General features: G+C 38.9%; 1 protein-coding gene across 4 annotated transcripts in view; it reads left to right on the plus strand.

Annotated features, from left to right (window-relative positions):
• The first annotated feature begins 414 nt into the window (after nt 1–414).
• Nucleotides 415–26,909, plus strand: part of IBTK (inhibitor of Bruton tyrosine kinase) — a 94,233-nt gene continuing 67,738 nt past the window's right edge. For 3 of the 4 annotated variants that reach the window (XM_006048261.4, XM_006048262.4, XM_044924494.2), the window contains exons 1-5: nt 415–615; nt 13,303–13,993; nt 18,879–18,975; nt 22,168–22,292; nt 26,397–26,507. In XM_006048261.4, the coding sequence (XP_006048323.3) occupies nt 13,487–13,993; nt 18,879–18,975; nt 22,168–22,292; nt 26,397–26,507 (840 nt within the window). In that variant the 5' untranslated portion in view covers nt 415–615; nt 13,303–13,486. The remainder of the gene's footprint in view (nt 616–13,302; nt 13,994–18,878; nt 18,976–22,167; nt 22,293–26,396; nt 26,508–26,909) is intronic. The other variant, XM_025294832.3, reaches the window with a different exon arrangement.

The following is a 26,909-nucleotide window of genomic DNA, read 5'->3' on the forward strand; positions in this document are numbered from 1 at the left end:
TGATTTCTGTTGCGTGGTGACCAAGGCATCCGTCCAGGTTCCCAAAGTTCAGTCTCTACACCAGGGTTTATCGTGAACTGCTAAGTCTCCGGCTGTGGGGGCTAACAGGATTTCTCCTTGGGCGACAGCTGACGCGAGGCGGACATTTCCACCATCCCCCGTTGGTTTAAGAGTCCCCGACCGCGGCCTTCCCCAACCCCGCCGCCCCCCTCCGCACACCCCCACCCGCCAGCGCTGGCAGTCCCAAGGCCGGCGGGGTCAAGTTCCTTTAGGGCGCCAGGGAAAGGCCACAGTTTCGGTGCTGCCACGCGAGGCCTTCTGAGCAGACACTAGCCAATCCTCAAGAGGCATACATGAGCCCCAGCCAATCAGCGCCCGTCTTATTCCTAGGTCCCGCCCGCGCCGGCCTTTCCTCCCAGACCCACTTCCCACCCCCCTGCCAGGCGCCTGTAGACGCGGCTGTAGCTGCAGCCGCCTCCAGAGCTGACCCGGGCCTGGGGACCGGCCTCCACTGGCGCCCTTCGCTTTCTCCTGCTGCCTTCACTGAGGATGAGTCCCTGCGCTGCCGTGCGCCCACCCCGCGGAGACCACTGGCGCATTTTCATCTAGCGACTGGTGAGGGGGAGGCTTCGGCCGCGACGGGACGGTGTGATCTTCCCGCAGGGTGCGGGGGACAGCGGGCAGGGGACTCCGGGCGCCGAGGCCGCCGGGCTCCGCGCGAGGCGGCGCGAGGCCGGCCGTGTGGCCCGGGTCCCAGTGGCCACCTCCCCGCCTCCTCTCTGAGCTAATGAATGGTGTGTGCGGGCAGCGCGCTACGTTGCGGTTCTCCTGCCACGCCTTCCAGCGACGTCGCGCTGCTCGTTTCTGGTGGTTGTCTCGTGTCACTGTCCCTTGAGCCTGAATGTGAAGCCATTCTTCGAGGCGCCCATATCCCTCAGCCCCTTCGTCGCGTCACAGAAGTTTTCGTTCACTCTGGGGATGCTAACGATGAAGTGCAGAGTGAATCGACTGTTCTGTGAAAGGGACCCGTTCTTTTCTTGGGGGATGGAAGAGACAGGATAGAGGCCTTCTGTTCTTGTATCATGTTGCGGATTTCTAAAAAAAAAAAAAAAGTTTTAGTTCAGTAGCGAAATAAGTAACTCAGGATATCCGTGATTCCGTATTTCCAGCGTAGGTAATAAAACGTAAAGGGTGTTCACCAGACAGGTCAGAAAGTAGAGATTGATGTGACACCTTTTTTTTACCCCCCATGCATGGAAGGTAGGGGGTTTGAAAGTCAAAATTTATCAGAAATGATAAAAGAACCAGTGTTTCTATGCCCGTGATGTCCAAATTCACATCTTGCCATAGATCCTTGACCTTTTCACTGTCCCCCCCCTTTTTTTTAAAAAAACTTTTTAATTTTTATTTATTTATTTGGCTGCACCTGGTCTTAGTTGGGGCATCTGGGATCTAGCTTCCTGACCAGGGATGAAACCTGTACTCCCCGCACTGGAGCCCAGCGTCCTAGCTACTGGACCACCAGGGAAGTTCCTGCCCTTTGTAATTTGAATTCCTTAATTTTTATGGATTTTAGAAACTGATATAGGGCAGAAAGAGCTGCTTTCTAAAAAGAATTATATTATGATACTTGCAGAAAGTACAGATATTTAGTCAAAGCAGCTTATTTCAAGGAATTTAAAAAAATGGCTCTTCTATTATTTAAATTTTTTTTTTAAACTTATGTCCACGGCTTTCAGTATGCTAAATTATACATTATGCTTCAAGACCATAAAGTTCAATAGACCATATTACATAAGGAGCTCAGTGTTACTTGGTTAATTATTATAAATGATTTCGAAGTTAGCTTATTATTATTATTTTTAATCTTTTGGTTGTGTCCTGTGTCATGTGGGATCTTAGTTCTCCAACTAGGACCAGGGATCAAACCTGTACCCCCTGCAGTGGAGCAGAGAATCTTAACCACTGGAGGGACCCCTAAGGAAATCCCTTTATTATCATTAATAGGGTGGTAATTCTTTGCCACCTCCAGAGATGTGCTTGCCCCCTAAAATTTGTGGAATTGTTCAATTGTGAAACTGGGTTTTGTGCTAATAAAATGTTGAATTTTTTCTCTTGTACCCAGAGAATAATTGAGAAAACATTAGAATGAAATACAGTATTGATAAAGGTAAATTATTTCCTAAAGTAGTATGTCTTGATGTTTTAAAATTAGGTGAAATATTTTCAGGGCTTACAGAAGGAATTTAAAATTTTAAACATTCTTTGATTATAAGTCAGTATAATTTGTAGCTTTGTAACAGTTAACATAGATACAAGTCTTTAGGGAAGATATTTTGATTTTAGAGAGCTCTTCAAAAAAAATAAACCTACTGGTTGAATACATATTATAATATTGTGAGAAATATAAGTTAGTATGGCATTCCCTTCCCTCCCTTCAGGAACTTAAAATTTTTGTAGGCAAGGTCTCCACTCATAAGGCAAGTTGTTTTCATTTTACAGATGAAGAAATTTGGATTAGGGAGATTAAGCTACTTGAACAGGGTTTTAGATGGTAAGAATGCAATTCTTTTTTTTTTTTTTTTTAATGAAACATTAGGCAGAAAAGAGTTGCGCTCTCATGGTAGTTTGAATTACTTTTTAGGAGCGTTTCTTCCGGGTTTCATTTGGCCAGTCATTTTGATTTGCCTGGTTCTGAGTCTGTATTCAGTATAGCTTAGGAACTAACCGTGTGTGCCCGCTCATCTCTTAGCCAAGATGGATTCTAGTGCAGAGGCTTATGGGTAGTTGACATCACTTACTGTGAGGTGATGCCTCTTCCCTTTTTGACCTCTAAGGAGCCTTTCATGTGTAGTCTGCAAGGTCTCCTTGACTTTGAATGAGGAGTAAGTGGTCTTTTATCTCTTATCTGGGCAAGGCCCAGACTCTTCCATCGTCCTGCTTTTATGGAGTTTCTGGTATTTATGGAGTTTCTGTCCACAGGGGAGAAACTGTTCAGTTCAGCTCAGTTCAGTCAATCAGTTGTGTCCGACTCTTTGTGACCCCATGAACCACAGCACGCCAGGCCTCCCTCAGTTCAGTTCAGTTCAGTCGCTCAGTCGTGTCCGACTCTTTGTGACCCCATGCATCGCAGCACGCCAGGCCTCCCTGTCCATCACCAACTCCTGGAGTTCACTCAGACTCACATCCATCGAGTCAGTGATGCCATCCAGCCATCTCATCCTCTGTCGTCCCCTTCTCCTCCTGCCCCCAATCCCTCCCAGCATCAGAGTCTTTTCCAATGAGTCAACTCTTCGCATGAGGTGGCCAAAGTACTGGACTTTCAGCTTTAGCATCATTCCTTCCAAAGAAATCGCAGGGCTGATCTCCTTCAGAATGGACTGGTTGGATCTCCTTGTAGTCCAAGGGACTCTCAAGAGTCTTCTCCAACACCACAGTTCAAAAGCATCAATTCTTCGGCACTCAGCCTTCTTCACAGTCCAACTCTCACATCCATACATGACCACAGGAAAAACCATAGCCTTGACTAGACGAACCTTTGTTGGCAAAGTAATGTCTCTGCTTTTCAATATGCTATCTAGGTTGGTCATAACTTTCCTTCCAAGGAGTAAGCGTCTTTTAATTTCATGGCTGCAGTCACCATCTGCAGTGATTTTGGAGCCCCCAAAAATAAAGTCTGACACTGTTTCCACTGTTTCCCCATCTATTTCCCATGAAGTGATGGGTCCAGATGCCATGATCTTCGTTTTCTGAATGTTGAGCTTTAAGCCAACTTTTTCACTCTCCTCTTTCACTTTCATCAAGAGGCTTTTGAGTTCCTCTTCACTTTCTGCCATAAGGGTGGTGTCATCTGCATATCTGAGGTTATTGATATTTCTCCTGGCCTCCCTGTCCATCACCAACTCCCGGAGTCCGCCCAAACCCATGTCCATTGAGTCGGTGATGCCATCCAACCATCTTATCCTTTGACGTCCCCTTCTCCTCCTGTCGTCAATCTTTCTCAGCATCAGGGTCTTTTCAAATGAGTCAGCTCTTCGTATCACATGGCCAAAGTATTGGAGTTTCAGCTTCAACATCAGTCCTTCCAGTGAACACTCAGGACTGATCTCCTTTACGAGGGACTGGTTGGATCTCCTTGCAGTCCAAGGGACTCTCAAGAGTCTTCTCCAACACCGCAGTTCAAAAGCATCAATTCTTCGGCGCTCAGCTTTCTTCACAGTCCAACTCTCATATCCATACATGACCACTGGAAAAACCATAGCCTTGACTAGACGGACCTTTGTTGACAAAGTAATGTCTGCCTCAAATCCCCCCTGAGGGATATGAACCCCAAGAAATCTTTATGGGGAAGATGAAGGGCAAAGGTCTGTCTTCTCTAGCTTCTAGTTGGGGTCACAGAGCTCTTGTTTTGTCTCGGGGTGACTTCTGCTGTTATTTTGGCAGGATCTATTCCGAGGAGTGGCTGGTATCTCTCCATCACTGTCATCTTGATGCAAAACTTATAATTTGGAAGAGACAGACTTAATAATCTAGATTGGAAAAGTCAGGGGTCAAATATCAATAAAATAATTTTTTGTAACCAGGGGCCCAAGCAGGAGTAAGAACCAGGTTACATTTGGTAGCAGTTTTGATCCTGGTCTAGATAGAGTCAGAGCTTGGGTTACCCTGTCCAGAGAAATGGAGCTATTTGGTGTGGTCATACACATTTTCTTTGTTCTGTTGGCCTAGTATGATTGATGTAGGTGTCACACACCCAGTTAGAAGTAGTTGGACAAGTGACAATGTGAATGTTAATAGACAAAATTGGTCACATTTCTTTTCAGGAGAGTAAGTCAGAAACCCAGTCTGGCCCTGGTGCTTTGGGGAGACTTGTAGCCAAGTAGCCATTTGTCTTGTTTTATCTAGGTAGGTTTTAACTCTTGATTTGGTATTAACATATGGGTAATGAGTGCTATTGGTCCCTGCACATGTGTTTTCTCATCTTGTTAACATATGATTTAAAGCAAATTCATTGTCTAAAAATATAATAATTATAAGAGGAGGCCTTTAAAAAGTAAGGTTGTGGTCACCAGCTGCTAGCAGACATTCTTTTGAGACTGGTTGGTGGCATCCCAAGTTTGACACAGTTCAGAAAACTTAAGTTCTTAGTAATACAAGGACTTGTTTGAAATCACATCCATAGTAGGAGCCCAATTCTTATGACTACAAGTAAGGGTAATTCTTTTCTGCCACACTATTCTAGTTCTTATTGAAGATTTCCTAACTGCATTTTGAAAGAGCAATTTGGGTAGAGAGAATAGGTAGAATTCACAGTTTTCTATCTGTGTGATTTTACATCAATTTACATCAAGCTTTTACATCAATTTCCTCTTTCTGAAGTAAAGGTAATATACAGGGCAATACAGTTAGTTCATTTATGTAAAGTACTATGCTTGTCCATATGAAAGTTCAAAAGATGGTAGACATAACGTTTGTAAACTGTGGACAAGTTGGCAGCCTTCTAAAGGTTTGAGTAAAAACGTTCCAAGCAGAAGGGACTTCAATATAGTTACTCCATTTTCTGATCTATATGTATCACTATGTTTCTTTTTCCTTCATAACATTGTTTGGTACTTACATGTGCATGAATTGTCTCACTGATTTTTCAGAACAACTCAGGAGATAAATAGTTATTCCCTTTTTACAGGAAAGAGTTGAATCTTAGGTGATGGGTGATGTGCCCAGGGTAATTTATAACTTAATTAGTGGTGTATCTGAGTTACTAGCCCAGTGTTCTGAATTCACAGTCTGAACTTTATGTGCTACATAATTGCCAAGTCTAACTGGCCTCCTCTTTCTGAGGTCACAAAGCTATTAATGCATGAAATATATTGTTTCATTTTGGTCTTAAGTATTTCAGAGACTAGCATGATCAGATTTGTGTTTTAGGAATATAACTGAACTCTTAACCAAGTTCATACGTAGGATTATGAGCCATGGTTGAGGGCTCAACCTCTACTGACTGGCACCTTTATAGTGAAGCAATCTTCAAGGTTAACACTTGCCTGTAGCTAGCTACACTCCTCCACTCAATTTCTCATCAACACTTCATCACATATAAAACAAATCTTCACCTTTAATTGTTTGTTCCTTTTGTTTTAAGTTTGTTTTCTCTGATTTCTAAAGTATTTACCCTCTACTTTTCTTCCTGGCTGCCCAAGCCAGAAACCTAGAAGTTATCACCACATCTAATCAATTCAGGGTCCTAAATATGTTTTTGATTGCTCACTTTCTTTATCCCTAAAGAAAGGCACATAAGACTGTCTATAATCTAGTGTATCCAGTATATATATATTAGGCATTATGCATTTCTGTTTTCTGAATTTCTTGGAATTTTCAGAATGGACCAAGGTAATTTTAGTGCTTTTATATTTACTCTTACTTCTGCCTCAAATGCCCATTAACCCCAGGCTGACACGTGCTCATCTTAAGTCTTCGTTTATACATATCCTTTGGGAAATCTCTCTATCCCTCCTATTGAATGTACATTCCTGTGAGTCACTTGTTACATCTTTACCATAGATTTTTAATCATGAGTTTTTTTAGTACTTGCTTAAATTCTTTCCCTTCTACTAAGCAGTTCATTCCCCCGTACTAAACTGTGACCCATTGATGGTAGACTATGTACTAGATAATAAATCTTGTTCAGTCAATACAGTTGTTAAATGAGCTGTATTTTCAGTCAAGTATTATTGATGAATATCGAGAATAGAATTTTTTGAATTATCTAGAGTAACAGTGAAAACTGTCAGTCGCTTAGTTGTGTCTGACTCTGCAATCCCACAACTGTAGCCCTCTCTAGGCTCCTCTGTCCATGGGATTTCTTAGGCAAGAATACTGGAGTGTGTAGCCATTCCCTTCTCCAGGGGATCTTCCCAACCTAGGGATTGAACCCGGGTCTCCTGCATTGTGGGCAGATTCTTGACCGTCTGATTCACCAGGGAAGCCCTTAAGCTCTTTGTATTTTTGTTTTTGCAGTACCTTGTGACCTGTAGATGCACTGAGGAGGCAGCATAGTGTTGTAGAAATAGCTTGGACTTGACTGTGAAATAGATCTGTGTTTGAATCCTGAATCCTAACTCTTTGCTGATAGTGTGATTTGGGTGGTCTACTTAACCTCTCTGATGTAAAATATCACATGCCTTCAATAAGTATTGTTCAAAGCATAGATAAGATTAACACTAGGCATTGGGCCAGGAATTTAGGGGAAACATGAGGGCAGGAGGCAGGTTTGAGGATTATGAGCACATAGGTTAAAGTAACATGAAGACATTGAAACTATCCAAGGTGAGTGAGTATGAGTTAGGAAAGGATAACTCAGTGGAACACTGAGAGAAGCCCAACACTTGAATGTCAGGGGAAGGGAAAATGCCTTTGGAGAAGTGGTAGGAGAGCGAGCCCATGCTGAAATGCTTCAGTGGTTCCCTGTCCTTTCAGTACTCCTTGGAGATGTGAATGTGGTGGTAACCATTCAACAGCAGGGACGTCAAGTAACATTATCCCCAAGTAATATTTGGCAATTTGGATGTCATTGGTAACCTTGGTATGTATGGTTTCCTAGGAGGTGAGTGCTCGGAAACCAGTGACAGAGATATTGCAAGACCAAACATGAGCTCTGGGATAAAAGTTATCTTTTTGTTACTGAAGAAATGGGTAGTAATAAAAACTACTATTTGTGGAATATACATTTGGTGGCAGATACCATGCTGAGCAGCTTCATATATCATTATAGTAACTCTGTGAGGTGGGTGGCATTGTCTCTGTTTTCAGGTGAAGAAATGGAGGCTTGGAGAGATTATTGTACTTTGTAGTTACATAATTGGTAACAGCTGGCATTGCTATATTTGAATTCAAATATGTAGGATTCAGAGAAGTGCCAGCTCTTAGTCACTTCCATATTTATGTTCATAGTACTCTGTACGTGCCTCTCTTGTTACATATTGTATAGTATCACTTTTATTTAGATTTAGTATTCTTTTTTCCCTTTAAGTCTTTGAGTTATGTATCATAACAAATTAGGAAATTCTTTTCTCTTGTACCTTAATTATTGCATGTAGGTTTGAGTGACTGATGTAAGTGGTTCTTTTCAGGTATTAGGAAGACACTGAAAACACAAAATTTTAGAGCCTCAAAGGAATTAAGTACTTGTGACTGTTTTGCCACCTATCATGTTTTCCAGTTTAACATTTTAAACTACTTGAGGCTTTGGTACTTTGTCTTCATGTCTGCTAACTACCGAACACTTTGTTAGCTTGTTTACATGTAGTCTAGTGGAAACAGAACTGGAGCTAGAAAGAACTAGGAGTTCTCTAGTTCTGTGCTATCATTTCCAAATGGGGAAATCATAATAGTTAGGAACCAGTTAGGTTTAGAATTTATGACTTAGTGTGATTTGAAATGGGAGTGGATAATATGGATTTGGAATGTTTTATGTCTGCTGCACAGAAGTTTTTCCTGTACATACATGTGAACTCACTTATGTCCCTCTAAATAGTCATGTAACTGTTTTTGCTCTGTCATTCATATAAATACAGAAGTTCCTTGATATCAGTCGGGTATTGGTTCTAGGACTCCAATGGTATAACAGAATCCACAGATGCTTAGGTCCTGTATGTAAAATGACTTAATATTTGCATACAAGTATACTTTGAATCATCTTTAGATATCTAAATACAATGCCAATGCTATGTAAATATGGTTAAACCTTGAACAACATGGGTTTGAAGTGCATAGGTCGACTTATACTTGGATTTTTGTTAATAAATGTGTACTGCAGTACTACCAAGATCTGCCTCTGAAATTGCAGATGTGGAGCTGTGACTAGGAGGGACCTAGCATAGCGAAAGCTGGCTATGAGAGGGCCATTGTGTTGTTCAGGGTCAACTGTAGTTGAAAATGCTATGTAAATATAGTTGGTCAGCATGAGGCAAAATTAAGCTTTTGGAACTTCATGGAATTTTTAAATACTTTCAATCCAAGCTTGGTTCGATTAACAGATGTGAAACTTGCAGATATGAAGGGCTGACTACATGTTTAAAATAAATTAAAATGAAAGAAGTATTTTGGGAACTTAATTTGATACCTTGGAAAAGGTAATTTATGTAGAATTTCTCCTATAAAAGCTTTAAAATCTAGGCATTATAGATGGATTGACTACTCATTTAAAATCCAGAAGAAAAAAATACTGAAAGGAGAAGATAATTAGGAGATGATAAATAAAAGGTGATGGAGAAATCCTTAATGTGAAGTAGTCCACTCTAGATATAAAATTTCTAGTATATTATATTGGTGTTTAGTTTTCTAACACTGAAGAAACTGAAGATAAGTAGTTTATCAAGTGGCTGCTGCTGCTGCTAAGTCGCTTCAGTTGTGTCCGACTCTGTGCGACCCCATAGACGGCAGCCCACCAGGCTCCCCTGTCCTTGGGATTCTCCAGGCAAGAACACTGGAGTGGGTTGCCATTTCCTTCTCCATCACGTGGTTGACAAATAATATTTTATTTTTCCAGATCAGAAAGGGCAAAGCAAGAAACATTAGCATATTGGAAAAAAACTAGAGGCTCATGTATGATGGTTGAGTTTTCTTGACTTGCCTGTGGCCTCTCTAATCAACATATTAGCATTTATGTGTGTTTTTAAGATGTATGTTTATTTTAAAATGTGTACATGAACTTGGTAAAGCATTCAAAAGAGGTTTGTAGTAAAAAGTAAGTCTGCCTTGCATTTCTGTCTCCAGCCATGTGCTCTTCCCTGGAGCAACCACTATTAACCATTTTCTTGTATGTTCTTCTAAACATCTTTCATGTGTATTTAAGCATAAACATGTGCTTACATATACATTTTCTCATAAGTGGTATTACACATGCATCTAGTTTTAAGAGACATTTTACAATTTATCTTGTAGGCTATTTCATATTAGAAAATATGTAGCTGCCTTTTTTTTTGATACATGAACAATCGTTTGCATGGACATACCTTAACTATCTTAACTATGAAGATTTTTTTCATGCATTGATGCAGTGACTGTTCTTGTACTTATACCGTTTCACACATAGATATATTTCTACAGGATAAACTCCTAGGAGTAAAATTGCTTGAGTCAGAAGGAATGTGCATTTTACATTTTGGCAAATATTACTGAATTGCTGTCTATAATAACTGTACTGGTGTACACTCACCAACAATGGAGTAGAGTTTCTATTTCTCCACACCCTTGTCTATACATAGTGATATCAACCTTTTTGATCTTTGTCTTTTTGATAAAATTAGTGTCTCATTGTAGTTTTAATTTACATTTCTTTTCTTTTGAATGAGATGAGTTTCTTTTTAAAAATCCATTTAAATCCACCCCACACCCCCTTTTTGTGTGAGAAAGTTGGTCATATTCTTTGACTTTTATTCTATTGGTCTCTTACTATTTTGTATAGATGATATATTAAAGAAAAAAGTTTCCCCTTTTTTGTCTTTAAAGTTTTTTATGTATGTTTTAAACTGATGGAATTTATTGGATATAAATAGCTTTTGGATTTTAAATCACATTTAGAGAGACTTTTTGTGCTTTGAGATTATAAAAAAGAGTCTCTTTGTTTTTCATCTAGTATTTTAATGTGTTATATCTTATGTTTGACCCATCTGGAATGTATATTGGTGTAAGGTATGAAATAAGTATTTATAGATTTTTTTCCTCCTAGATAGCTATCCAGTTGTTTGGATACTTGTTGTTTGGCATATTTTTAAAAATACTTATTTATTTAGAACCAGCACTGGGTTCAAGTTAGGGCACGGAGGATCTTTTTGTTGTGGCATGCAGGGTCTTTAGATACAAGATCAAGTTTCTTGACCAGGGGTTGAACCTCGGCCCCCTGAATTGGGAGCATGGAGTCTTAGCCACTAGACCACCAGGAAAGTTCCAATACCTGATGTTTAATTAACATCTCCCTCTGTGGTGAAGAACCTTCCAGGCAGAGAAAACAATGTTAACACGGTACCTGGCACTTAGTAAATACTGACTGATAAGAGTGTTGGTTATTGTGGTGGTGGAGGTGCTGGTGATAATGATTATTTAAATTCTTTTTTTAATCAGCTGCTCTGGGTCTTCATTGGTGCACGAGGGCTTTCTCTAGTTGCAGCAAGCGGGGACTGCTCTTTAGGGCACGTGGGCTTCAGTAGTTGAGGCTCTGTCTGCTGGAGGGCTTCAGAGCGCAAGCCCAGGAGTTGTGGCGCACTGGCGTAGTTGCTCTGAGGCTTGTGGGAGTTAAACCCATGTCCTCTGCGTTGGCAAGCAGCTTCTTAACCACTGGACCACCAGGGAAGCCTGATCATTCAGTTTTAAGGGGTAAAGTTTTCAAATGGGATTCCTATAAAGACAGTAGATTTAAGTGTGTTTATAGCTTGTGGAGGTATAACTGGTTAGAGTGTAGAAATACAGGAGAAAAGTAATGAGGGTTCTGGAAGAAAAGAGGCGGATTCCAGAGTAACACACAGAAGTTAACCTTAAACATGAGACTGGAAAAACACTGAGAGGATGACTGATACAGATACAGAATACTGTAGATGTGAAGGTGATGTCGATGCAAATAACCAGTGACCCATAGTAGGAATAAATGAGGGTTTTATTCCAACTCAGCTGCAGACTGTAGCCCAGGAAACAACATCTCAGTAACTTGGGAGGAGCCAGTATAAACATGAATTTTTTTTTTGCTGGGAAATGCATACAGGCAGGCGTACATGTTGATAAAAGAGTACTGCTCATCACAAATGACAGATACCTCAAGTAAATGATAGTAGTGTTTCTCTGTGTGTGGGGAGGTGCGAGAATCTGGTCGTCTGACCGATCGTGGAGTCTGTAGATCCCCAGTGTAGATGCTTCATCCTGTTTTTCCCATCCTAAATTTTCCTCAGGACGTACTGTCAGTGGGTTACTGCAGTGGGTGCGACTCAAGCTTTGTGTTACTGGATGGTGAGCCACACTCTTCTTTAATGGTAAAAGCAGATGTACAAGTGTGTTTGACAGGCCATAAGACAGGCTGTTTTTAGTTAGCATAAATTTAAAGCCAAATCATGTATAAGCAAGAATGACCTCTCCATATCTCAGTATGGGAAAATTTCTTCTATTAGTGAAAAGTTTTTGTTTTTTAAACCTGGTTAATTTTTTTTTTTTTTTTTTTGGCAACCATAACAGAGCAGATAATGCAAAACGATGGCCACCTAAAAAACAATATCAAGGTGACCTCAAAATTCATTTCTTTGAAAGTTACATATGAAGTAGGAACAGGTGACTGCAGTTTCAGGGCTTGAAATCTCCTAAAATGCAGGAATAGCACAAAGTAATACCTCTCTCTTCCTTTCTGTCCTTTCTTCCCTTCCCTCATCTCTCTCACTCACACACTGTCTCTCTCCTGTCAGATGACAAAATTTAAAAAAATTGGTAACAACTTCGCTGTTTTTTATTCAAGGGAAAATGACCCATGGATTGCGGGGAGTTCAATTCTCACTAGCAGTGAGGCAGGCTTCCAGGGGATTTGGGGCAAGAGAGAGAGAATTTTGCAGAATGTTGGAAGAGGCAACTCTGAAGGAGGGTGTGCTTGACAAGGAGGTGGGGGTTTCCTACTGAGGTGTGCAGGTCCTATTTTGTACAGGGAGGTGAGCGCACCAAAGCAGAGTTGGAGGATTGATTGGTGTTAGGTTTCCTGGATGGGTGTGTCTGTAACTGTGGGCTGATGTAGGCTTGGGTTTGTGATACACACAGGGCCTGATTAAATGAATTAACTTAATCACTCCCCATATACATACCTACCCATAATGCCTGGATCCTGAAGTAAAGTTTGAGTGAAGTCAAAGAGCTTAGACATACCTCGGATGTGAGAGACCCTTCCAGTCATCTGTATGGTGACGTAGAATCCAGGCAAACAAGCTGGAAGGGGACTGCCAGCTGGATCCACTTCCCTTTCCTCCTCAACTTTCTCGGTGGGGGTGGATGGAGCCACCTTTCAGACAGGCTTATAGTCAAGCAGAACTCACCTCCCTCATCAAAAGTGGGAGAGGAGGCCGAGCTTTTGTCGGTGAATCTCTTAACTTTGCCACAAATTCCATACGGAGAGTATCACGGGAGGAGGAGCAACTAAAGTCAAAGCCTGTCTTTGATTTGCTTGCTTGCTCTTGAAAGTAGGAATCAGAGGCACTTAAATAGGGGGATAGTTGTAAAATACTTGAGAAGAGTGAGAGAGATTCTATATTTCTTACTTTGTTTCTCCTTCTCTTACAGGTCACCCTTGCAATTATGGATATTTAAAAGGATCAGACAGTGTGGAGGGGGAGTTCCCCTCCTCACTCCCCCTTGGTGCTTGACTTCAGGAATAATTTATAAACTGTGGAAAGTTTTCTTTTTTAAAGAAAGAACTTGTATTTGATATAAACTTTATAGAGCTATTTATAATTTTTTGATTTAAATGCCAAAATACATTGTACAAATCTATATAGTTTTATACTGTTGCCAGGACGATTTAAATTATAACCCTAAGCAGGCCGTTTATTCTCTATCAGTCTTTCTGAATAGCAGCTTTGTGGCCTGGCTTTTTCATTTTTTAAAATTATCTGACTATTCTGAAGAAGGAAGCTGCATAAAAACAAATAGGATGAATTCCTCCATCCCTGACTGCACATCAAAGTGTCGCTCCCTGACTCATGCTTTGGATGTCCTTTCTGTGGTAACGAAGGGGAGTGAAAACCAGATTAAGGCCTTTCTCTCCAGTCATTGTCACAATGCTGCAACCATCAGGGATGCCTTTGGTCGGAATGCCCTCCACCTTGTTGCCTCCTGTGGGAAAAAAGGAGTGTTAGATTGGCTTATTGAGAAAGGAGTGGATCCCTTGGTGAAAGACAAGGAGTCAGGATGGACAGCTTTGCATAGAAGCATTTTTTATGGGCATATTGATTGTGTTTGGTCTCTACTGAAGGTAAGTGTCATTTGTTTTTTTAAAACTTTTCGGTCTGGCATGTGTTTTTCTTAATCTCCACGAAGAGATTGGCGTTCTTATCAATTGATAAGAACTTGATATCTTTTATTGTAACCATTTTTAGAATTCAAATCTCATATATCCTTTTAATTTAAACTTTTTACGATGTGAAATTCTAAACATATACTAAAGTTTATAATGTAAACTATTGGCTAATTTTGTGTTATGTATTTAATATGTCTCCACTGACTTTCTCCACCCCATGTTATTTTAAAGTAAATCCCAGATATTTTGTCATTTACACAGTACTATATATCAGTATATTTAAAAAGTATGGTTTCCTTTTCTATAATTATATTATTAGCTACTTTAAAAAGACACTAGTTACTGAAATCATATAAGGACTCTGATTTGGATAGTGTGTTCATCTCTTGTTTGGCTAGGGATTAAGTTTTTCCTGTTGTTTTTGTTCAGTCACTGAGTTGTGTCCAACTCTTTGTGACCCCGTGGACTGCAGCACACCAGGCTTCCCTGTCCTTCAGTATCTCCCGGAGTTTGCTCACATTCATGTCCATTGAGTCAATGATGCTGTCTAACCATCTTGTGCGCTGCAGCCTCCTCCTCCTCCTCCTGCCCTCAATCTTTCCCAGCCGCAGGGTCTTTTCCAGTGAGTTGGCTCTTCGCATCAGGTAGCCAAAACATTGGGACTTTAGCATCAGGTCTTCCATTGGATATTCAGGGTTGATTTCCTTTAGGATTGACTGGTTTGACCTCCTTGCTGTCCGTAAACAGTATGAAAAGGCAAAGTTTTTATAGTTGTTTAAAAAATTAATAATCAGAATCAGTTTTGCATGCGTGCTAGGGCGCTTCAGTCATGTCCGACTCTTTGCAACCCTGTGGGCTATAGCATACCAGGCTCCTTTGTCCTTGGGATTCTCCAGGCAAGAATACTGGAGTGGGTTGCCATTTCCTCCTCCAGGGAATCTTCCCAATCCAGGGACTGAACCCATGTCTCTGGCATCTCCTGCATTGGCAGGTAGGTTCTTTACCACTAGCACCACCTGGGGAGCCCAAAAGGTGTTAGTCGCTTAGTAGTGTCTGACTCTGCAATTCCATGGACTGTAGCCCGCCAGGCTCCTCTGTCCTTGGGATTTCCCAGAATCAGTTTATTTTAAATTTCCCACGAAGTAGATTAAATCTAGGCTTGTTGTACTGGTTAGACAAATAATGTTTTGAGATATACCCTGGTATCATTTCATTAGTAAATGCAAGTTAAAAACTGTCAGAAATCATGAGTTTTAAATTGCACAGTTTGGTTTTGTACCGGCATTCAGTCGTGTTTGTGGAGGACCAGAGAAGAACAAAGCAGAACAAAGTTCCTGTCCTCAAGGAACTTGTGGTCACATTGTAAGACATTAGGGAGCTTATATTCTATTTTTGACTTCAAAACAATTGTTTGCATAGTGGTTTTTAGGTAGTAACATTTACTGATCAAAATGATTTTCAGTATATATTAATAGCAAAATGTCCTTTTTGGAGCTAAACTATCTAGGTCTACCACTTACCAAGTCATCTTGGATGAGTTACTGAATCTTGAACCTCAGTTTCAACTATAAAAAAAAGGATAATGATAGTACCATCCTCACTTTTTTTCCCCCCAGTGAGTTTCAGTGAAGAAAAACTTTTCTTAAGTATTAATAGTATTATTAATTCCTATTATATCTAAAACCTTTGTGTATCAGTTTAGTTCCCTTATTATAACCTCTTTTATAGGAAGAGTTAGGTTAGTAAGAGTTATAGCATCTGTCAGTTCTGCTTTGGCCTCTCCCTGTAGTTTCTGCTGGAAACTGGGTGACCACTGACCCTTTCAAGCCTGAGAATGGCCTTCGGGTTTCTGCTGTGCTAGGGTTTGCCATTCAGGTGTGAGGATTTGGGTCTTCAGTTTGAAATAGGTTGTGGTATGAATTTTGGACCTTCCTTCCCTTTGGCTTTCATTTACCTTTAGAAATCCTCAGTCATCCTTGCTGCCTTGGCCAGGAGAGGCCAGGACATTGTGCCTTGGGCCACCTTGCTCTTGGCTTGACTGTCTGATTTTCATCAAGTGTCCTTCTGATCAGTGATAGACATCCAACATGGATGCTTCCCACTGATAAAATATCCCACAGAAACGTCTTTCTTCCACTGAGTACTCCCATGTTGCTGTAATCCATCTGCATTTGTTTGGTCCAGACTTCTTTCCTTTCCCCTTTTAACTCTTCTTTAATTGGAAGGGCTGCAACGATAGAGTTGTTTGTTGTCAATTTCGCTTCTGCTGGCAACTCTAGCATTTAAGGTGTTATGGATGAGCAGGAAGAGACTATACAGAAAAACACATTTTAAATGAATTACATTTGATAAAAACTTTATAGTATGAAATTTTAAAATTAAGTGCTAAACTTGTACAATAAATATACACCCATGCTGTCAGTTCCCAGTTGCCAAAGATGAAAACCCTCAGCAGAAACTTCTTATGGAAGAACTAGCTGAATCATAAGCGTGTGTGGACTAAATGATAACCTATTTGTAAAGTATTTGGAACAGAAATTTTTCTTTAGTGCCTGATGTGTATTAGGCAGTGATCTCAGTGCTAGATATATTGTAATGAAAAAAAAAGAATCCTTTTTTGCTTGTTTTTTTTTCATTATGCTTAGATGCTATTTAGTAAGCTGGTGAATTTATCTCCTCTTTGGGGGATATGTAAAGAGTTGATCTTTAAATAAATGAGATAGACTACACACTGGTCCTTTACCTTTAGAGTTTAAAGTGAGCATATTAAAAAGTATCAGAGACCACCATATCTAGGGAACTCCAAAGGCAAAAAAAAGTTCCTAGTCCTTTATGCAGTTGGCGCTACTTAAGAAGATGCAAATAGGGTCCAGTAAAGTTTAGGATGAATTTATAAAACTGGTAAAGTAAAATCTGCAGGGATCTAAGTTTCTGGGATCCTATTTGTCAAATTCGTAACTTGGAACACTGCCCTGGAATCAGCCCTTTTTACTCTTATAAAGGTCAAAATCAGGTCTTTCTATGTGGATTTATTATATCTAACTTAGAAAATAGGCAACGTACATTTTTAAATTTATTAAGATCTTATTAAAAGATCACTTCTGAATTTTGTTTTATTTGTTAGCTCACTATCTTGAGTAGTTTTTGTTCATTGACAATCTTTGTGAAATCAGTTGTCATTACTGTCTGGAACACAATGAAGTTAGAATTGGTATTGCTGTTTACTTGCTAAATCATGTCCATCTCTTTTGCAATGCCATGGACTGGGTTTCCCTGGTGGCTCCATGGTAAAGAATTGATTCTAGTTTATTAAAATTCATTGTTACAAGATAAGAGGAGAGTCCCTTTCTTAAGTAACCCAAAACAGTGTTGCAACGTATTATGGTTAAAGTTTAAAAATTTCATGGTTCCATCTCAACCTATAACTCCAGTGTGTGTGGATAGGCAGGGATTACTCACATCAGTCAAAATAGTTGTTGAGGGCTTCCCTGTGTTGAGTGATTAAGAATCCACCCTCCAGTGCAGAGGTCATGGGTATGATCCCTGCTCTGAGAATATCCCATGTGCCACGGAGCGACTAAGTCATGCACCACTACTACTGAGCCTGCGAGCCGCAACTGCTGAAGGCCATGCACCTAGAGTACCTGCTGGGCAACAGGAGAAGCCGCCACAGTGAGAAGCACGTGCACCACGACAGAGAGTAGCCCCTGCTCCCTGCAACTAGAGGAAGCCTGAGCACAGCAGCGAAGACCTAGCACAGCCCAAAATAAGTAATAAGTCTTAACAAAAAGAAACTTAGATTAAAAAATAATTGTTGAATGCCGTATTAAACTGTCAACAAATACTGTTATTTTTGAAAAGGAGTACATTTTGCATTTAAAAAGCTGTAATGTAATAGTAATATGAATTGAACATTGCACTTTCTCCTCTCCTCCCATTATATTTTAAAAGACAGTAAGTATGTACTAAGGATAGGGTATACTAACTGCCTTAAATAAATGGGATGGAAAATGTTCTATTTCATGTTTAAATTCTGGAGATATAAAACTATAGATTAAATTCATCCTTAAAACACACAAACGCACACTCTCACATTTATTTATGGCCACACCACACATCTTATGGGATCTTAGTTCCCCAACCAGGGATTGAACCTGTGCCCTCAGCAGTGACTTAAGACACAGTCTAACTGTAAGTGATGAGACAATGCTCTGAAATTGCACGTAGAAAATTTTAAGTGGAAAGATATAAATCACACAAATAGAAATAAAAAATATGATTGTCTTCATGTCAATAGTAGATATAACAGAATTTAAGTCAAAAAGATGGAGCATAGGTGATCACATTATATACAGTAAGTGTGAAAAACATACAAAAAGTAAAAACTATTGTTTGCCGTCCTGTAGAAATCTTTACACCCCTTATCTGGATGTGGAATTTGGTTCTTTAAATACCAAAAAAAAAAAATGTGTATGTACATACACACACACTCTCAGAGTTAGGGCCCTCTAGGTAACTGACCTGCGTTACCATGGAAAACTTTCATATCTACTTCATTTAGATTTTTGTTTCATTTTGGTTTTAAATGTTGCTTCTTTACATTTTATGGTTCTTCTTTATTCTACCAAGAATTGGATATTTGATTTGTCTTAGTTTTCTTCTGTGTGAGAAATAAATGTTTATGAGCATAGGAGATAATTGTTATTAGGTGTTTATTTTTAATGTTCTTTATAGTTTGATCATCTAAATTGATAAATATAAATGTTACTGATTATAGATAAATAGTTAAAAATATATGCATGTATGTCTATATCTATATGCACATTTTTTCCTTTTTTAGCATGGTGTTAATCTGTATATTCAAGATAAAGAAGGCTTGTCAGCTTTGGATCTTGTAATGAAGGATAGACCAACTCATGTAGTATTCAAAAATACTGGTAAGAAAATTCCATAAATATATTCCATTAAAGTAAAGTTTTGAAAATTTTAAAGAAATTTTATTGTTATAAAAATACCTGAGAAAATTTTTGTGTGGATATCTGCAAAGACTTTTACTCTAATATATATAGGTTGATAACTTTGATTTTCTTTCATAACACTTAGGTTTATTTTATACTTTTTAATTTCAATCTACATTTATGTGTATAAGAGTAAAAACACAGCCTTGAAGAAAGTAGGGAAAACCACTAGGTCATTCAGGTATCACCTAAGTCAAACCCCTTATAATTACATAGTGGAAGTGACAAATAGATTCAAGGAATTAGATCTGACAGACAGAGTGCCTGAAAAACTGTGGACGGAGGTTTGTAACATTGTACAAGAGGTGGTGATCAAAACCATCCCCAAGAAAAAGAAATGCAAAAAGGCAAAATGGTTGTCTGAGGAGGCCTTACAAAAAGCTGAGAAAAGAAGAGAAGCGAAAGTCAAAGGAAAAAAGGAAAGATATACCCATCTGAATGCAGAGTTACAAAGGATAGCAAGGAGAGATAGGAAAGCCTTCCTCAGCGATCAATGCAAAGAAATAGAGGAAAACAATATAATGGGAAAGACTAGAAATCTCTTCAAGAAAATTAGAGATACTAAGGGAACATTTCATGCAAAGATGGGCACAATAAAGGACAGAAATGGTATGGACTTAACAGAAGCAGAAGATATTAAGAAGAGGTGGCAAGAATACACAGATGAACTATACAAAAAGATCTTCATGATCCAGATAATCATGATGGTATGATCACTCACCTAGAGCTAGACATCTTGGAATGCAGAGTCAAGTGGGCCTTAGGAAGCATCACTACAAACAAAGCCTAGTGGAGGTGATGGAATTCCAGCTGAGCTACTTCAAATTTTAAAAGGTGATGCTGTTAAACTGCTGCCCTGAAGCAAATTTGGAAAACTCAGCAGTGGCCACAGGACTGGAAAAGGTCAGTTTTCATTGCAGTCCCAAAGAAAGGCAATGCCAAAGAATGTGCAAACTACCGCACAATTGCACTCATCTAACATGCTAGCAAAGTAATGCTCAGAATTCTCCAAGTTAGACTTCAACAGTATGTGAACTTCCAGATGTTCAAGCTAAATTTAGAAAAGGCAGAGGAACCAGAGATCAAATTGCCAGCATCCATTGAATCATAGAAAAGACAATTCCAGAAGAACATCTACTTCTGCTTCATTGACTACGCTAAAGCTTTTGACTATGTGAATAACAACAAACTGGAAAATTCTGAAAGAGATCGGAATACCAGACCATGTTGCCTGCCTCCTGAGAAACCTGTATGCAGGTCAAGAAGCAACAGTAAAAGCTGGACATGGAACAATGAACTGGTTCCAAATTGGGAAAGGAGCACATCAAGGCTGTATAGTGTCACCTTGCTTATTTAACTTCTGTGCAGAGTACATCATGTGAAATACCAGGCTGGATGAAGCACAAGTTGGAATCAAGATTGCAGAGGGAAATAACAATGACCTCAGATACGCAGATGACATCACCCTTAGGGCAGAAAGTGAAGAAGAACTAAAGAGCCTCTTGATGAAAGTGAAAGAGGAGAGTGAAAACGTTGGCTTAAAACTCAACATTCACAAAGCTAAGATCATGACATCCGGTCCCGTCACTTCATGGCAAAAAAATGGGGAAACAATGGAAACAGTGACAGACTATTTTCTCAGGCTCCAAAATCACTGCAGATGGTGACTGCAGCCATGAAATGAAAAGACGCTTGCTCCTTGGAAGAAAAGCTATAACCAACCTAGACGGTGTATTAAAAAGCAGAGACATTACTTTGCCAGCAAAGGTCTGTACAGTCAGTGCTGTGGTTTTTCCAATAGTCATGTATGGATGTGAGAGTTGGACTATAAAGAAAGCTGAGTGCCAAAGAATTGATGCTTTTGAACTGTGGTGTTGGAGAAGACCCTTGAGAGTCCCTTGGACTGCTAGGAGATCCAACCAGTCCATCCTAAAGGAAATCAGTCCTGAATATTCATTGGAAGGACTGATGCTGAAACTGAAGTTCCAGAACTTTTGGCTTTCTGATGCAAGGAGCTGACTGACTCATTAGAAAAGACTTTGCTGCTGGGAAAGATTGAAGGCGTGAGGAGAAGGGAACGACAGAGGATGAGATGGTTGGATGGCGTCACCGACTTGATGGACATGAGTTTGAGCAAGCTTCAGGAGCTAGAGAAGGACAGGGAAGCCTGGTGTGCTGCAGTCCATGGGGTCACAAAGAAGTCAGTCATGATTGTGATTGAACAACAAATAAAGGCAGCTAGAATTGTAGCTACTGTAAAGTGATTGATGTGCATTGAAAAAGGACAGCATTTAAGGTCGAAGGGAAAGGAAGTGATTCTTCTATCCACATGTTCGTTCTTGTAACGGCACTTATCTTTTCAATTTTTGTGCCCTGTGAGCTTTGTGAATGTAAATTGATCGAAAAGAAGAAGAGATGTAAATGGGGGCACTAGTTAATTTGCATTTTAACTAATGAGCAATCTAGGTAAGGACATGTTCTTCATTTTATTTCTGTCTTGGACACTATATTGCAAGTTACAGTTATTATTCTATTCAAGAACTTGATAAGTGTTCCAAAATAAAAATGAAGATTTATATCATAATTGGCTATGATTTTTATCCCATTTTCATTTTTGTTGCCCTAATCCCTAGTATGATTTTGCATCTATCAAGATCAAAGTATTGGAAAATAATCCTTAGGTAATAATAGAAACTAATACCATGTGCTTCATTTAGAACCTATATATATGAAATGTTTTAATGATATTCTACATTTAAATAGTTATCTGTAATATTTTTCTGAGAGCTAAGTGAATATGGCAGGTGGTATTTTACTCATTTGGCAGTTAAACCTTAGCTGCTAAAGAAACAAGGGTTCAACATGTTAAATTGCCTTCGTTGAGACAGGCCTGTGCTGATTTGGATCTTCTGATTTCTGTTTCTAGAGTGTTATAATAAATTAATAGATGGATAATTTAAAAGAAAATTTTGGTAGTATCTTTCTAAATACGGTAGTTTGGTTTTGGTAAAGAGTCATATTTGAAGTAAATTGATTTGTTCAGTATGTAATTAAACAACACTGATACTTGTTTAAAATGTGATAGAATATAAAAACTCATTTTCATTTTAGATCCTACAGATGTCTACACTTGGGGAGATAATACAAATTTCACCCTGGGTCATGGAAGCCAGAATAGCAAACATCATCCAGAGTTGGTGGATCTGTTCTCCAGGAGTGGGATTTATATCAAGCAGGTATTTTACTAATTCTTTTAAGATTTTGTTAATCATAGTTAGACTGTGTAAAGTATCATAAAACTATGAGATGTTTGTGCAGTATTCTTGCCTGGAGAATTCCATGGACAGAGGTGCCTGGTGGGCTACAGTCCATGGGGTCACAAAGAGTCAGACACGACTGAATGACTAACACATTTACGTTTGTATAAGGGGCATTAGAAGTTAGAAGGTGTTATACAGATAGTTGGAGAAGGAAATGACACCCCACTCCAGTGTTCTTGCCTGGAGAATCCCAGGGACGGAGGAGCCTGGTGGGCTGCCGTCTATGGGGTTGCACAGAGTTGGACACGACTGAGGCGACTTAGCAGCAGCAGCAGCATACAGATAGTTTTTTAAAGGTAGAACTTCTGTTGGATTTTCTAGCTTTTTTTTCCATTTAAAGTTCTTCAAATTGTTCTCAAGTGAATTTGTTGTTGAAACTCAATTTGTTATTAGTTTTAGGTAAGTGAACCTGAGTTGTTAAATATAAGTAACTGTAAAATTTTAATTGATAATTGTTAAGGTTTTGCCTTTGTCTTTATGTCATAATCCTGGCTATCTCCCTCTTCAGTGGATTTTGGTACTATTTGACCCACTCATCTTTTTCTATAATGCTCCGTGTGTGTGTGTGTCTCTGTGTGTATAATGCATATCTAGCCTCAATGTTTCTTCCTCTTGAGCTTCATTTCCGTTGCACTCTGGATAGTCTTCAAAGTTTTTAAGTTTAACTAAAGTGTTAATTTTGCCACTAAACAACCTCTACTTAATAATTTTTAAAGCTATAAATCTCATTTTCTAAATCCGAAAATTGCACCTCAGAATATGTCTGCTGAGTCCTTTTCTTCATTTTTTCCCCTGATGTAATCATAACTGTCATCCCCTTTTATTCCCCCAATTATTTGGATGATAAATTATATAGCCACCATATTTAGGGTCCCAGGGACAGGGGAGCCTGGTGGGCTGCCGTCTATGGGGTTGCACAGAGTTGGACATGACTGAAGTGACTTAGCAGCAGCAGCAGCAGCAGGACACTGTTTTTCACACCAGAAGTCACTAATGTATCACGATTAGCAATTTAAAAAATGTAATAGAGTTAAACCCAAGAGAATATTAAAATTTGAGAGGGCAAGAATAGGAGCCCACATGAGAATAAAGAGTGACGAAAGAAGTAGAGTAGAGTGGTGTCCTGAAAGCTTAGAAAGGCACCTGTTTTCCTTTTCTGACTTGGTACAAGATACAGTCAGAATGGGTGAGGGGAGGTTTTTCAGGAGCAGAGATTTTTACGCAAATGTGAAGGAGCAATGGAGGCATCAGGGGTAATGGGGCTGTCTACATAACAGGAACTCAGTAAATAGTGCCAAATACTGCCTTCCTTCCTCTCAAACCTATCCATAGTGTTTGTATTTCAACCCTTATTTTGTGGTTAAAAAAAAAATCCTTTACATCCTTAATTTCCTCACAAAGTACTCAGTGTCCTTGTCTTAACTGAAATGAGCTGTGTCTTTGTATATACTGTTTCATCCTTTAACCCTACTGAGTGGAATATGCTCAATTCTTCAGATCAGGTGTCCTGATTCTGGCTAGCCATCTATTAATACAAAGACTTGGAAGGAATTGAGGATGCTGAAAGGACTTGGGACAGATCAGAGTCTTAAGCCTGGGGTCAGAGTCTCTAGAGAATGTGAGGGAAACAGTTAGAGCAGGGCTGGCTGTTCTTTCTCACCTACTTGAAAGCTTTTGGTAGACACTGCTGATCTGGCACTGTACTCCAGTACTCTTGCCTGGAAGATCCTATGGACGGAGGAGCCTGGTAGGCTGCAGTCCATGGGGTCGCTAAGAGTCAGATACGACTGAGCGACTTCACTTTCACTTTTCACTTTCATGTATTGGAGAAGGAAATGGCAACCCACTCCAGTGTTCTTGCCTGGAGAATCCCAGGGACGGGGGAGCCTGGTGGGCTGCCGTCTATGGGGTCACACAGAGTCGGACACGACTGAAGTGACTTAGCAGCAGCAGCTGATCAATCACAGTGCACACTTCCTCTCCCCTCCTCCTTCAGTCCCACTCTCTTCTTCCCCACCTCTCTGTTTTAAAGTAAATTGGGACAAGTCCTCAGAATTCACCTGTCAGCAGCCATGAATGATTAATCAGAGTTGAGGCACTTAGAAAGGCTCCTGTTTTCCTTTTCTGACTTGGTACAAGATACAATCAGATTTGGTGAGGTAAGATTTTTCAGGAGCAGAGATTTTTACACAAATGTGAAGGAGTCATGGAGGTATCAGGAAATGGGCTGGTTGACTGTACCTTCTGATTCTAAAATACATAGAAGAATATAGAAGAATTGAGCATATTTCACTTGGTAGGGTTAAGGATGAAACAGTGTACATGAAGACAAAGCTATATTTCAGTTAAGACAAGGACACTTAAGTATTTTGTGAAGAAATTAAGGACGTAAGGATTTTTTTGTTTTAACCACAAAATAAGGGTTGAAACACAAACACTATGGATAGGTTTGAGAGGAAAGTAGTGTAAATTAGTAAGAAAAAAGGAAACAAGTGTTTGGCAGTATTTACTGAGTGCCTGGTTATGTAGAGAGCTCCATTACTCACTGAAAAATAGCTGATTCTGTTGTACCAGATGAATTGACTGCCGTGGGACAGAGATTATTGTTATTAGCATAATATATTCCTGATAATTAAGATGAAAATCCATGATCAGTTGCCTCTTTAAAAAATTCAAAGGTTTTAAAGTTGAAGGTCTTATACTCTGGCGTTGGTTGTTTGATGTTGTTGTTAGTTGTTAAGCTGTGTGTGACTCTTTTGAGACCCTGTCGACCGTAGCCCGCCAGGTTCCTCTCTATCCATGGGATTTGCCATACAAGAATATTGGAGTGGGTTGCCATTTCCTTCTCCAGGGGCACTTTCTTACCCAGGGATTGAACCCTGCATTGGCAGGCAGATTCTTTGCCACTGAGCCACCAAGGAAGCTGAAGTTGGAAATTATAGAGGCACTCTAATGTTGAATATAGGATTGAACAAAATGTATTCTAGTTTCATAAAATAATATTCCCTTTACAGATTTTAACTTTGTATTACAAATTTGAATACAATTTTCATAAAATAATATTTCCTTTACAGATTTTAACTTTGTATTACAAATTTGAATACAATTTTTTATTTTATTTTTAGACTTTCTAGATGTTTGTGGTACAGCTAAATAAATGACTTTTTTGCTTTAATCAAAGACCCAGAGTCTTTGATAAACTTTCTTCTGTAAAAAACAAGTTCTATAAAAAAGTATTTACAGAACTTGCCAAGTGGTTAAGGATATGTGTAAATAGTACTTGCAGTTCAGCTTATAATATTCTTATAAACAATTCTAGGATTTTTTAAATTTCTTAATCCTTTTTTAATGTCCTAAGTTAGAAATATTTATGGACAGCATAAGAAACACAAATGCAAATTTTTTTAAGATAAAAGGATTTTTAAATAGTATTTAGGTAAAATGAGTGTACTGATGATGCCTTGAAAAAAGCTTGAAAATCAGTATAAATTATTTAAAGCCTTGTAATGATATTAAAGATATATTAAACATTTCAGAGATATGAAAAGGACATACCGTTTACCCACCACTCCCTCCGTATAGGTGATATTGAAAAAATATTCTTAAAGCATTTCTACTATTTTCTTTAGTAGTATATCAATATTTGGTAATCTTTATACTTCATATTTAATTCTGTTCACTTCTTGTTGTGTGGGATTTTATGAAATTGGAAAACAATTGGTTACTTTTTGTATTTTCCTTTGTTTAGTCTCTTGGTTACACGTGCTTAATTCCTTCTAAATTTATTTTTTTTCCCATCTGTCAGTGTTTTTAGACATAGTTTTAATATAGACCAGTATATATTTTAAATTTTTATTTCAGAAAATTTTAAACATGTACGGAGTAGAGAGAATAGTATAATGAATTCTAATGTACCCATTATCTAGCTTAAACAATTAGTAATATTCTGTTATTTCTTTTTATAAAATAAAGGATATTTTATACAGAGACATTTAATAATATTCTCTTGTTTTCCTGTAGGTGGTGCTTTGTAAATTTCACTCAGTGTTTCTGTCTCAGAAAGGGCAGGTTTACACCTGTGGTCATGGTCCTGGAGGACGATTAGGCCATGGAGATGAACAGACATGCTTGGTAATTGAAATGTCACTATACAGTTTAGGTAACTTTGGTAAAATTTGATAGATTGGAAACTTCACTTAACTAAATTTTTTTTTTTTAACTAACTGAAAGGAGAAAATAGTATACCAACTGATAATTGATTTTAAAAGATCAGTTACTTTCCTGGTATATTGTATTTAAAATAAAGATTTAAATATGTAAAATTCTAAAGCATCAAAAATTTTTTTCTTATAGGAAGTATTGAGTCAGGAGATATAGTATATAAATAAGCTTTAAAATATTTCCATAGTTGAAATTTTAAAAGGAGTTTAATTGTAAAACATTTTTCCTGTTGTAGTCCAGGATTTATTCATTTTTAACTTCTCATTAAGGTATTTGGTGGTCTAAAAATTGAGCCAATATTTTCATTATATA

This window comes from Bubalus bubalis, chromosome 10 (assembly GCF_019923935.1).
Source record: "Bubalus bubalis isolate 160015118507 breed Murrah chromosome 10, NDDB_SH_1, whole genome shotgun sequence".
In the NCBI taxonomy this organism is placed as follows: domain Eukaryota; kingdom Metazoa; phylum Chordata; class Mammalia; order Artiodactyla; family Bovidae; genus Bubalus; species Bubalus bubalis.